This window comes from Azolla caroliniana, unplaced genomic scaffold (assembly GCF_043228905.1).
Source record: "Azolla caroliniana isolate FFs.n. ecotype wild unplaced genomic scaffold, voAzoCaro1.0.p SCAF_6, whole genome shotgun sequence".
Taxonomy (NCBI): domain Eukaryota; kingdom Viridiplantae; phylum Streptophyta; class Polypodiopsida; order Salviniales; family Salviniaceae; genus Azolla; species Azolla caroliniana.
Genome location: NW_028230441.1, coordinates 5,964,054 through 5,978,556, shown reverse-complemented (window position 1 = coordinate 5,978,556; position 14,503 = coordinate 5,964,054). Strand labels below are relative to the sequence as shown.

The window sequence follows — 14,503 nt, the reverse complement described above, 5'->3', positions numbered from 1 at the left end:
AAAACTCGAAAGGGAATAAGAGCTACAAAAGTTGCCAAAAGTAACTTTTATAGTTATTTAGAATAAGGTTTGGCCCCTTTCACATTGGGGTGGCCTTTTGACCAATAACTTTGAAAGGAATTTTGTTCTATTCCCATCTTCTGTAATGCTTCATTGAGCTTGTCTTGAGTCTTGACAACATCTCGATATTTTGTAATGAATGAGGTGGCTAGTAGGGATCGGCAACGGTTCGGTTTAGGCTTAGCCGGTTTGGCCTGATCCAAGCCAAACCGGCTAAGCCTAAACCGTTTACAGGATCTCAAACCTGAGCCGAGCCGAGCCGAGCCGGTTCACAAACCGGTTTAGTCGGTTTGGAAACCGGTTTAGAAACCTCCGTCTCTCTCTCTCTCTCTCTCTCTCTCCCAGATGATCCCTCCCACTCTCTCTCACGTCTGTGGTCTCGACTCTCTCTCCCTCTCCCTCTCTCTCCCCTCTATGTAGTTCCTCTCTCTCTCTCTCTCTCCCCTCTATGTAGTTCATCTCTCTCTCTCTCTCCCCTCTGTGTAGTCTCTCTCTCTCTCCCCTCTATGTAGTTCCTCTCTCTCTCTCTCTCTCCCCTCTGTGTAGTCTCTTTGTCTCTCCCCTCTGTGTAGTCTCTTTGTCTCTCCCCTCTGTGTAGTCTCTCTCTCTCTCCCCTCTATGTAGTTCCTCTCTCTCTCTCTCTCTCTCTCTCTCCCCTCTGTGTAGTCTCTTTGTCTCTCCCCTCTATGTAGTTCCTCTCTCTCTCTCTCTCTCTCCCCTCTGTGTAGTCTCTCTGTCTCTCCCCTCTATGTAGTTCCTCTCTCTCTCTCTCTCTCCTTATATGTTGTCTCCCTCCCTCTCTCTCTCTCTCTCCTTATATGTTGTCTCCCTCCCTCTCTCTCTCTCTCTCCTCGTCTATGTAGTTCTCCCTCCCTTACTCTCTCTCTCTCTCTTTCCCCTTGTCTGTTGTCTCTCTCCCCCTCTCTAAAGTTTATAAACGGCTTAAACGGTTTATCCGGCTTAGCCGGCTTGAGCCGGTTTGGCGAGGCTCAAGCCAAGCCGAGCCGAGCTCAAACCGTTAAGGCAAGTTCAAGCCTAAACCGAACCGAGCCGAGCCGCTAAGCCGCTAAGCCGTTTTCAAGCCGGCTAAGCCAAACGGTTTAGGCTTGAGCCGAGCCGTTGCCGATCCCTAGTGGCTAGTCCTTTATATACCGTAACATCTAAGGCTCTTGACCATTACTTGTTCCCACTTGTTATAGGTCTATACAAACTTGTCCCAAATCTTAAGATAACTAATTTCTCGATTATCTGACCCATAACCCATTAAATTTGGCTATAGAATTGGTCCATGGTTATGCGTATACGGTATAACAAGTGGCATGCAATCGTAACATCTTTTGTCAAAACTCGACTATAGGATGTTAGCTTCCTCGACCAATCCCTCAAACAATGTCCTATTTGATTCTCCGTAACATAAGACACCCCATTCAAAACCACATCCTTTGCTTCAAGTGCTTCTAAGCACTTTGGTGTCTACTTGATACTTTGTTCATTTCGCTTCGCATTAATGTTTCCCGCTAATAATTTAAGTATCATTTAAAAACAAAATATCTATATATGTTTGAGGATTTATGGTTCTTATTCACAACACCACCCACATATCACACGTGGTTTCATGGACAACAATGCTTTACATGTAGATGGTTTGATTAATTGAGATGCCTCAAATGAGGTACATCAATGATCTCTTAACCATTGAATAATTTTAGGTGAAACAACCATCAACAAGGCAAACCATCATATGCATTGTACACTTTTTGGGATCCAATTAACATGCCTCAAACCATGTTAATGATCTCTTGATAAGTTTAATTACCAAAGCATATAACCATAGGTTGGATCAACCATTGACAAAGTCAAAACTTTCTACATAATCCATATACATTAGTGGACTTATGATTATCCACAAGCTACAATTTCAAAGCCAATATGCCAATTCGTAGACAAAAAGTAGCATGTGTAGATTGTATGCATGTCCAAAATTTTAGTTTGTGCTTAACCATGGTTTTTTTGTATGATCGTGAATCTCTTAGACTTACATTTCATTCCCTAAAGTAAATTAATCACACATTAACGAGTGCAATTGAGATAAAGCAATGACAACAAACTAGTAATCACTAGCAAATTAATTACACACACAGTTAGCTCATTGAATGTAAAGTAATGAATGACAAACTACTAATCACTAACAAATTAATTACACATGTAATTAGCTCTTTGAATATAAAGTAATGAACAACAAACTGGTAATCACTAAATTAATTTCACATGTATTTAGCTGGTTGAATATAAAGTAATCATTGATCAACAAGAAGCAAGTAATCACTAAACTATCAGTAATTAATCAATTAATTTGATTGATCATTAGTCGTAAACTCAAACTTAAATTCATCATAGTTTTCTGCTCAGAGAAGAGAGAGAGAGAGAGAGAGAGAGAGAGAGAGAGAGAGAGAGAGAGAGAGAGAAGACAAAGGCGAAGAAGCTTGATTCTGTTCTCATGGCAGCTCCTGCTCTTACCACGCCGTTTCAGCCTTATGTTTACCAGGTAAGGATCTCACAAATTCCATACAAACTTTTCAGAATCTTTAGTTCTTCTTTAGATCCAACGATGTGTATCGAAACAGACAAAATTTTAAGTTCTGGATCTACCTCTCAAATTGGCCTAAGAGAAACAGTCATTGAAAATGCTCAGTCTTTCATCCCTTCTTTCATTGAAAATATAGCGCTGCCTCCCCACATCCAGATTGTGTTTTGTGTTTTCGAGACATAGATAATTTCTCGTTTTCCTGATTCATGAGATCTCGGAGAGAAAATAATGAAAAATTTCCGCAATTTTGCACAGTTCTGTAGCAAATGACGACAACCTCACGTTCCACTTCTGATTCTTCCGCAATACTTTTAATATGAAATATAAAACGTAAAGTTTCAACATCCACATTGTGTTTTCTCGACAGAGATAAGTTCTGGATCCCCGATTCCTGAATCATTGCTTAATTTCGGCATTGTTATTATCATTATCCCTGATTCATGGTATCTGGGAGCAAAAATAATCAACGTTTCTGCGTCACTGTACTTTATAGCAAATGGTGATGATAATTTCATATTCTACTTTGCCTTACATTGAGTAAAATGTTATTTTTTCAAATATATTAGTTTCTTCCAAGAATCTCAAAGGTGCAATGCGAACAACACTTCTTGCCAACAGATATGGTATCAGAAGCCAGAACTTTTGCCACACATGAATATTTTCACAGTTTAGTGATTTACTATCTGTTTCATCACCATTGATTGATCACGTTTGGGAGCCAAAGTGCCAAACGTTTCAACTTTTTTTAAGGTCATTCATGTTTGTTTTGCTACTATTGCAAATGATGATCACTTTCATATTTTGATTTGGTATATTTTCCTCCATTTATTTAAGTTTGAAGTTATTTCCTTGGATTCCTTAGATGCCTTTGAAGAACCTCAAACACAATTCCGAAAACTAAAATTCTTGCCAAGAAATACAATTGTACTTTCAAGACCAGGTTGTATTCATAATATCTACGTATCAGTCTTCTCACGACAGATAACTTTTCATGACTGATTCATAGTACTATTGGTATCCCGGTATCCCTCTATTATCACAAGAACTCCAATTTCATGACATTTCACAACCAAATTGTCTGTAATTTTGATCAATTTTCAGAGTTTTGTAGCAAACAGTGAGCACTTTTATATTGTTTTGGTTTTATATCCCTTTAACAAGTGCGAAATTATAATCTCGGAACTCCAATCTCGCAATGCAGATCAATCGTGCCATGAAATATGAATGTAGTCGCAGTAGACATTGTATTTCTAGTTATCAACCTTCTGTTACCTGCTTCATGATGGATTGCTTGTTTTCTTTCTTGTTGTTCCTGATTCACGGATTTGAGGTCCTTTGCTTTTCTTGCACTTAAGTTCTTGGTTTTCCATCTAATTATATTTAGTTGTTGTTCCCTTATATTTCATATTGTGAAATCTTTGCATTCTGCTTTTCAATCCAACCTTTTCTATATTTTTTCATAGTGCTGTAGACTTGAACCTTGTTAATCAGTTTGATCTCGCTGGCTAATTCAGCCTCTAGTAAATAAGACACTTTTTTAGTTTTTTCCTTCACCCATAAGAGAATGTAAGTAATCCGTTTACTCAATTTACACAGGGCATATGATATAGTAGTATAACTGAGTCTAAATGAGGGTATAAGTATACTAAAATAGAAATTTGGAAAGTAAGTTCTGGTTTCTAGAAATTTACAAATTGGTGAAACATTCTTGAACTGGCTTCTTTGCTTTTATATTGGTGGGACTAGTGCTAAGAACCCCAAACTCATCTAGGGAGGATTGAGTGAGATACCAAAGATATGATCTATTGAGCAAGATCCAAGATCAATTGAGCCTGGATTGATGGAATTCTGAAAAGTTCCTTTATATTGATTTATTGCATGAAAAGTTCCTGGAAGTTTGAGTGTGTAAAGGTGAAGTTCAGTACTCAGAGAAAATATGTAAGTGATGCAAAGTGTCTGTCATAGGCTATTGTGTGGTGTCCTGATGGGAAACTTGTTCCACTGTGATGGAACCAGCTAGGGAAGAAAGATTAATTAAGCATATTACAACTACCTTTATTGATGACATCCTCTTCTTTGTGGAGTACAATCTCCCCTGGGGTGACTGGTAGCTGCACAATAAGGAACCATCTTCAGGGTTCAGTGATGTATTAAATTAACACTCCCACCATCAGTTAATCTGAGAAATAGAGAATGCAGAGATAGGAGAGGCAATTATATATCATACACATGAAATCTGAGAACATAGGCAAAACTCTCGTGATAAAGCAGTTCATCCCATGAGATCACCTCTGGAAATTATTGGCAATCTCAAACATTGATCCCAATGACACTCCAAGTCACAAATTCTCCTCACAATTATTTTAATAATTACTCAGTGTCTCTTTAAAGATCTGGTGTACAATACTTATACTCCATGCAGCCATCCATCTCAAAAGATGTGCACAGTTAGAAACCCACCATCCAAAAGAAAACACAGAACCTCTAAAAAAATGCAGTTGTGGAGGTTGTGAAGTCCATTTTTGCCATTTTCTAATCGAAAACAATGAACCAGGGGCTGCTGGAGATCAAAATGAAGCTCCATGGATCCCATATGAAGTGATGTTTAATCCTCATCCAATTCTTTGTAAAGGCCTCATACATATACATTATCCTAGCAAGAGTGGAAACATGCAACTCACATATTTCCACACATTATTCTCATAAAATGAAGACCTATAAAAAGGAAGACTGATCAACGCGAAAAAGGTTCTCCACATACAATAACCAACATTCGACTCATAATCACTTTGTGTAACTCCTTCACCTTTGCATCTGAAAACATCCATAGAACACATGAATCCGACGATTCTAGAGAGCTGAAAATAAAAATATTCCCACATCCAAAACTTGTTCGATATTCAAACTACTCCAAAGCGCATGCTGGAACATTAATCCTACAAATGACAAAATTGATTGATCGAAATAGGATGCATGGAAGGACAAAATACTAGTTATTTATGAAATAGAAAGCGTTTTAAAACTGAAAGGTTTAGCAAACGAGCTCCAAATTGAAAAAATAATGCTATTTCTCTCCTTGCAATGATACGAAGAATCTTTTTGGCAAAAATATCTCCATCTTCATTGGCTTTTGTACTATAGGTTTTTTATTCCCATTAATTCATTCAGAAGTTCAATTGTGTTACAGAGTCCACAAGCAGTATGTATTCCTTTCCAAATACTTGGAGGTGAAGCACAAATTGTCCAGGTAATTTCATAATCCTCAAATTTGTATTTCAAAATTGTCATCACTTGCACATGCATATGCTTTCTTTCCCAATGTTATTTTTCATCCAAACGTCTAGAACTTGTCTTTTTAACAGCCAAAACAGTAAGAGCATTTCTGAAACTTGTTTGAAACACATTTCATTTTGATGGGCATCTGTGGAGCCAATTAATCAACTGCATTCAGTGCTGTAGCACAAACACAAGTGGAGGATCATCATGTTTTCCTTGTTACAAAAGATTTCTTTTACGCTATCATTGCATAAGGTAGGAGTTATCCTAAGCACTTAGATATAGAATGGCTGGGAATTTTTCGAGAAGACTTCAACAAGATATTTCCACTATTTTAGGAAGATCTTGAAGTGTCTCATTTTCAGAACCTGTAGATGATAGCTCATCAATGTATTCAAGTAAGAATCAAACTTTCAAACCATCCATATAGAATTCATAGATATTCCAATCCAACTTAGTTCACAAGTTGCATTATGACTTCCAACTGTTCAAAATGCAGTATCTGATTGCAACATGACACATTGTAGTCTCAATGTACAAACAATTAAAGATCATTTGCCAATTTATTAATACAATGACTAGTCTTCCCATTATTTTAATATCATGTTAAAGCTTGGCCTTGTATTATACAAATATGGGTTTCCTGCCTTCATGTTATAGGCATAACCTTACAAACCAATTCTACAGCCAATCCTAACAGCACTGTTTACTGATAATTTAAAAGGTAAAAAATGTAAATCTACGAAACCAATCCCTTGGAATGACCCTTTACAAGAATGTTTTACCATTTTCATTGAACGTGTATGCTTTGCTCCTACTCTTACATTGCATGTAGGGAAATATGAAACCGACCACAATCGGTCAACATGTGCATATGAGAGATGCAGAGATCAAGACAACAATACACAAGAAAGTATAGAGACACAAGATCTTTTAACGTGGAAAACCCTGAAAGGGAAAAACCACAGGAGTCCACAAACTCTAAACAAGTCACTATGGTAGGAGGGATATACAATAAGAAACTCCAAGGCAACAACCTTGAATTCTTCTTCGTCCATAGATGGTTACAGAGTTACAACTCTCACTCTCACCCTCCTACACACAAGTAACACTCACTAATACACTAGTTACAACAAATGCTACACAAAATTACACATAATGATTTGCCCTAGATGTATTTATACTAATACATACTATGTGCTATTTACAAATATGGCCTCTTCCGGATACATCTCCGGATCCAATCTCTCGTCTGGATCTTCATCCGGTTCCAGCACTCTTCCAATCCGGTTCTTGTTCTTCGAACTCCAATTCGATTTGTACTCTTCCCATCTGGAGGGACCTGTTTCCTAACATTGCAAGGCTCTTCCAAACATTTCGAGGTTGAAACTGATGCTAGTTATTATGCAATTGGCAGCGTTTTTTACCAAGACAGAAATCTTATTGTTTTGGAGAGCAGAAAACTTGATTTTACTCATTTTTTATATTTAATTAAAGAAAAAGAACTTTTGCAATAATTTATGCACTTAAAACTTGGAGACATTATCGGTATGTAAATCGTATTGTGGTCACAACATACCTCCGGTCTCTGAAATATTTTGTGATCAACATGATCTTGTTGGTTGTAAAGGTTGATGGGCAAATCTCATGAAGACTTTGATTTTTCCATTCTTTATTGCAAACGTTTAATGAACACAGTTGTTAGTGCTCTTATTTGTCTTCATGAGGTTAACATGCTTAGCTTCATTGAATTAAAATCTGATCTTTTTGATCAACTCCGAGGTTATCACTTTTAGCATGTCTGCAGAAATTTTGAGTAGGTGCAAATTCTCTCAGTTTGTGATGTACCATACTATCAGTTACATGGATTGGTAATAGTTCCCGCTCCAATGGAGCTTTGGCGGCTGCAACAGCTATTATGAATGAACAAAAAAATTCTCCCCGCATTTGCTAGAGTGAATAATCAAAAAGAAGATGAGAGAATGCTAACAATACCTTGATGGCAGATTCTTCAAAAGATACTAGAAGGGATCTTAGACTCACTAACAGAGTCTTGACGTCTCAAGATACCCTAATGAAGGGGATAGCTAGTCCCCGTTATCTAGCCCAACTCCTAAGGGCCCTAGACGTCCACATGTTCCCACGTGTCATAGGTTCTAATGGGTTTGTCCCAGTACCTAAGAACTAGTTTCTAAAATATCCTACCCTTAACCCATTGGTCCCATGTGTCATAGGTCCTTATGGGTTAAGGGTAGGATATTCGAGAACTTGTTGTCGAATATCCTACCCTTAACCCATCAAAATTAGCCGTAGAATTGGTCAAGGTTATGCTGGTAACACTTGACCAATTTCCAGTGCTTTTAACAACCTAAAATTTAGAAATTATGCTTTTTTGAATAAGGAAACTTCTCAAAATGATTGTAGATATTTTTTAACAAGCTAAAAGTTAGAATTTATGCTGTTTTGAGTAATGAAATTTCTCAAAATGATTGTAGATTTTTTTTTTTAATGAGCGAAAAGTTAGAATTTATGCTGTTTTGAGTAATGAAATTTCTCAAATGATTGTAGATCACATCTCTATGAAAATTTGACATACACATAATTTGACATCTCTATGAACTGCATTTTTCTTAAATAAAAGTTAGTGTGATTGACAACCTAAAAGTTATAATTTATGCTTTTTTCAATAATGAAATTTCTCAAATGATTGTAAATCACATCTCTATGAAAATTTGACATACGCATAATTTGACATCTCTATGAACTGCGTTTTTCTTAATTATCACCAAAAATATTATTGGGACAGAATAAGTTTCTGTAACTTTTCTGGTTACACTTAGGGTGAACATATTTGTTGCTTGTCTATAAAGAGGAAAAATCTGATGTATAATGATGTCGTCCAACATTAAAAGAATTTCTATTTTTCTTGGATATAAGCTGTCTTTTTCACTTTGTGTAGCGGTAATTCATTTTTGTATTTTTATTTGCAGATAATGCTGAAGCCTCAAGAAAAAATTCTTGCAAAACCAGGTGTGCAGTCTGCTGCATATGTAATTTTAAGGGCAAGTGGTATATTATACTTAGATAATGTTTTTTAAAATCTCTGTAGGATCAATGTGCTACATGTCAGCATCAGTACACATGGAGAATATCTTGCCTCCAGAGATTGGGGGTGTAAATGTTTTGCAGTTGCTTTTCGGGAACAGTCCCAGCACCACATCGTATATTCCTACTTTGGTTTCATATATATGAATAATTGCCTATGTGATTCTATGAGGGAATGACCTATGGAACTGGCAGGTACACCAACGTGGGTAACCAAGATGGTTATGTTGGCATTGCAGCACCATCCCTCTCTAGAATATTGCCGGTTTGTTTCAAATCTTATAACATGAACTAGGTTTCACAATGTACAATTTGAATTTGTTCATTAATGAACTGATTCTATTGTTTTATTTATCTACATGATCGTGAAAATTATATCATATCTTTGGTTAACAGATTGACTTGGCTAGGTTTGGAGGGGAGATTATTTGCCAGGTAAAAATCATATTAACCTTCTTTTAATGTGCATCTTGTTCCTCCTGTGTATTAAGGGATTCAATGAGATCTGTTTGGTGTCTCAGCCAGATGTCTACTTGTGTTCTATCAATGATGTAACCATATTGCCTACAATCATGCGAAGAGCTCGGGCGGGACTGTTTAGTGGTGAAGTATGTCTTTCATTATATTTTCTTCCTTTGCCTATGCATTGACTTCATTGACTTTCATCATAAGTATCTACTCTGTCAAACAATTGTAGGGATTTCTCATGCACAAGCTAACTGGACAAGGTCTTGCATTCATAACTGTTGGCGGATCTAGTAGGCTTTCACCGTTCCTAATCATGTTTATGTTGATTGACTTATTTATGTTTTTAAATCCATAAATGAAAAATATAAGAAAATAAATGTGTTGGGTGTGAGAACTCACTGTGTTCATCTATATATTAATATAATTTTTTAAGTCACCAGAAATGTGTTTCTTGAAAATTAGAAAGAAAGCTCTTACATTATCCTCTTATCTACTTTATTCTCTAGAATTCCTTATAAATCAATTGTTTATGTAGATCATGTCAAATCCAAACTAAAGCAAAAGTGTGTATTAAGTAGAAAAAGTTATACATGCTGTTACAGTTAGTGCACGACTTGAGTTTGTTCATGCCTTACTGTGACCTTTCTAGTTAGAGTCTGAGTATATGTTTCACCAATCTGATCTTATATATCTCCATCCAAACCAAAGGGTATCAATACAGCCTAAAGTTGAGAGCAAGAGAGAAGGGTAATGTATCAGCCATTTTTCAGCTTTATGTGCCTGTTATATGTCCCAATGTAACCCATGTCGACTAGTAGCATCCAGATGATAATTGAATTTCTAAATAGAAGGTTGAACAAGACTGTACCTGCACTTAAGTAAGGTAAGAAATATCAATGGTCAACCTTGAGAAATAGAAGTAGTAACTAGGATCAGGAGTGGTAATACCCAACTAATAATTAGAGTACGTGTTTGTCTGCAATCATATAAGCGCTATGAGAAGTATAAGAAAGTAAGTGTTGCAAGTTAAAACAATCTGGAAGAAATATAACATGGGTTTCCTTTCATAGTAAGATATTAGACGAAACATCCTCGATTCCACATGTGAATTGTGATGCTTCAATCCTCTAATGGATCCTCAGGCACTGAATGTTCTGAGTAAATATCTCCATTCTCTCTAAGGCTGGAGTCCACCATTGAGGCTGAAGCCATAGGACCTGCCTCCTGGATATTCCACTTGAATAAGTCAGTAGTCAGTAGTCTCTCACTCATTCAGTTACTCAGATTGTATACGAAAACCTCTCTGCTCAGGTGGCACATACCCGTAAAATTGCCGTGATACGAACTGCCAAAGAAAAAGGCCTTTCAATTGCTATGTTTCCATTATTCCATGTTGCACAAAAAAAGGAACGTGTTTTGTGTCCACCAATTATTGCGCCTATTGAACAAATTGAATTGCAAAAACCGTTATTTGCAAGGATTATTATGCATTCGGTGAACTATAGGATGCCATTTGGCAAGATTCACATATGTTTTCATGAAATGACCATCACATGCATCACAACAGATCCAGGCTGCGAAAACTATAGTTATGACATGTGAAATCCTTTTTTTTAAAGTAAAAAGCCAGAGTTCAGTCCACTATTGAGTTGTTTGACGTAGTTTGTAGCAGTGAAAACTTATTGCCACATGTTCAGTAGTCTCCAAAAGGTAGAAACGCCCATTCTTTAGGATTGCAGCCATGATTCTATGACACCCAATCATGCCTGGGGTGCACTCTTTAATCCAAATGCGAGGTTCCCGATCTAATGCATTCTGAATAGAGTGCAATAAGGGATGAAAACGTGAGATCACTGGGATCATAGACACTGTAAAATGGGTTGGAATTTAATTATGATTAATGAAATCAATATATACAAATCTTTAATCTCTGTTCAGTGCCGAGATTGTGAAAAAGACCATGAAGATTAAGATGAAGATGAAAGCAGAAACTCTATAATAAAATAACTTACAAATAAAACTTTTAATCATTGTAGAGGACACAAATAGCATAGTGGTTTCATCCCAATATTTTAGGATACTACAAAGTAATAATAAACTATTATAATTAATATACATAAGTTGGTGCTTGCATGTAACACCACTCCAACAAGATGTATATAAAATGCATATGAAGTTGTTTATTTTTTTTTGAAATGCAGTCAGTAAACTGACAAATAGAACATCTCATGCCAAATGGGTGTTGTGAATAGGATCCGTGAGTTGGCTATCAGTGAGTAACACAGTTTACATCTTAATCATGGCCAGAGTTATGCCTCCTCACCGAAGCTTTGGGACTGGATCCTTGTCTACCCTATGTTATGACATGGGTAGGAACATTCATCAATCTTTCCTAAGCTAATAACAATTGTGCTAATCAGTAAGGCGAACTACTCAGGCTGTACTACAGCTCCACTGCATGTGGTGGCTCTGCTGAGCACTGCCAAAGCTCTAATAATGGATACCCAAGATGCCTACATACTGTCTCCATAGATAACCAGTCTGCTAACCATGATCTGCTGAGTGTCATTCTGCACAGATGATGTGGACCAATTTATGCATGTTAAATTTCTCAGCCCAGAGAACAATGCTATTAAATCCCAAACCCAAACTGATAATCTCCTAGAGTGGGGAAAAGTAAATGAATTATCTGTAAAGGCTTGTTCAATAAGTTGGCTGAGTGTCATTCTGCACAGATGATGAGGACCAATTTATGCATGTTAAATTTCTCAGCCCAGAGAACAATGCTATTAAATCCCAAAACCCCACACTGATAATCTCCTTCTAGAGTGGGGAAAAGTAAATGAATTATCTGTAAAGGCTTGTTCAACAAGTTGGCTCTGATAAGGCAGTGTTAAACCAACCATTTGAACACCATTTGCCAATTTATGCAGCATTACCAAATTGGAATTGAAGCAAATATCATACACGGGGGAATTAGGGACACCCTCGCCTCACAGTTTTAATTACATGGATTTGATGCCACTTGATCAGAGTTTCTTGACACTGCACTTCAGAGAGGCATCTGCCATTTTCCTTGTCTGCAGAAGGACATCTTGTTGATACTACGAAACAGCATTATAACCTAAGTGATTCCTGTACACACCAAGCATCATGGCATGGCGTTGCCTACTAACATATCTTGGGTTGAGCTTACACTTGATTGTTTATATCTCAAGATGTAGCTTGAAGTACTCTTGGTAATTAACCATATTCTTTTATAATATATACGATATTCTTTCTGAAAGAAAAATAAAAAGAGATTCATTTGTGACCATGAACGCGAACATGCTACGTAAATTCGTAATGGTTCCTTGTACATACTACCTATCATGCAACCTAACGTATTATGGGCTGTGCTAAGACTCAAATGTTTTGTCTAAAGGTGCGGCCTCAAGAACCATGCTAATTAATTGTATTTTCTTTACATTACTATTTATGAAAGAAAAAAAATAGAGGTCCATTATTGCTCATGAAGAGGGAATACAATTTGTAAGGCTGTGATTTTCTGGACTGTTCTTTTTAGATTCTTCTGATATGTTTGTAATGGTTAACTCAGGTTTCTACTTTGTTATGCTTACTATCTTTGCATGTCGTACAGTGATGGAAGGTTTCTAACCTGTTATCATTATTTCCTTTGTACGTCGTACAGTTGTGCAAAAGAACCTGACTGAAGGGGAGACAATTGTAGTTGATGCAGGCTGTGTAGTTGCCATGACAAGATTAGTTGATATGCAAGTTAAATATACAGGCAGTGTGGGGCGGTCCATTTTTGGGGTTTGTCTCAATGACTTTTTAATGGCATAGTCTCATGTTTTAATATATACTTCTATTCTGTTAGATCTATATTTTGCCCTTTCTTATTCATTTATTCCTTCCTTAGGGCGGTGTACATGCAGCACATCTTACTGGACCTGGAGTGGTCTTCATTCAGAGTTTACCATTGCATCGTCTAGCCAATAAAATAGCGCGGTAAATAACCCAGTTATAAATTTTTATAATCGTTTATGAAACTGTCTCAAACTAACTCATTGGCAGCCACAATCAATAAATACATGTTTTTCTACAGGTCTGTAGCAGCTCCAAACTTCCGTGATAACCCAAGATTGTTGATACAAATAGCTGTCTCTCTATTTCTTGCTTATGCAGTAGCTCTTTATCTCTTGATCCTGACAGAAATATAAAAATTCAATTAATAGCATGATTTAGTGACTCAACACCCACATATTGTTGACCTTGAGAGTCAATAGTGTCAAATTCTTCATGTGGAAATTTCCAAAATACTGCTGGTAGTTCGAAGATTAGTTATATGGCAGGCTTGGAAAATATGCAGGCATTTGAAAGCTCTGGAGATGGCAACTGAGCTGGGAATTGTAAAGTGAAGGGCAGATTGATTTTTTACGACAAAGAAATTTAATGTTGCTGCAGTAGTTATACAGAACCGGCTTCAAACAGCATTTCAGGAATAGAAACTAGTGTCTGATTTCTGTTTCAGTGTTTAAAACAAGAACACTTGAGGAATAGTGACTAGTGAAAATTAGAAGTTATAGGCGATGTTAGTATTATACAAATAATTGGTGAAATAATGCTTGGGAGTAAGAAAAATGACATTTTTTTATTTTTTAAAGGTTCAAGATTACATTTTTTATTCCTTTAAAGGTTAACTATCAGTTCTGATAAAGTAATGGATTGTCGAATTTTGTTTCAAATTTCGTTATTAACACATTATTATATGACCAAGTAGAGTATCACTTGGATCTTATTAACTCTCCAATCTATTTCATTTGGTATCACTTGATCATTCTATTTCAAAAAACATATCTGACAATATCATACTCTATAAATTGTCCATCAATGCCAAAGTTTGGTATCACTTGATCATTACATTACAAAAATTACATTTCAGAACAGACCATTAATTGGTGTGAGTTAATATAACATTTTGATGTTGATGATACATGTGGAACT

At 36.6% G+C, this 14,503-nt stretch overlaps 1 protein-coding gene across 1 annotated transcript; it reads left to right on the top strand.

Moving 5' to 3' along the window:
• Positions 1-2,472: 2,472 nt before the first annotated feature.
• On the top strand, positions 2,473-13,729 carry LOC147862819 (uncharacterized). The gene is made up of 11 exons (XM_087321705.1): positions 2,473-2,605; positions 5,835-5,894; positions 8,914-8,953; positions 9,033-9,144; positions 9,224-9,293; positions 9,425-9,463; positions 9,550-9,636; positions 9,726-9,786; positions 13,188-13,312; positions 13,419-13,507; positions 13,605-13,729. Exons 1-11 carry the CDS (start codon positions 2,558-2,560, stop codon positions 13,717-13,719), a joined length of 846 nt encoding a protein of 281 aa, XP_087177831.1. The 5' UTR covers positions 2,473-2,557; the 3' UTR covers positions 13,720-13,729.
• The last annotated feature ends 774 nt before the right edge of the window (positions 13,730-14,503 follow it).

Excerpts from the sequence above, each read along its gene's own strand:
- LOC147862819 (XM_087321705.1), top strand. The coding sequence starts at position 2,558 with ATGGCAGCTCCTGCTCTTACCACGCCGTTTCAGCCTTATGTTTACCAG. Across the intron at positions 2,606-5,834 it reads TTCAGCCTTATGTTTACCAG|AGTCCACAAGCAGTATGTAT; the intron begins GTAAGGATCTCA and ends ATTGTGTTACAG. Across the intron at positions 8,954-9,032 it reads AAAAATTCTTGCAAAACCAG|GATCAATGTGCTACATGTCA; the intron begins GTGTGCAGTCTG and ends AAATCTCTGTAG.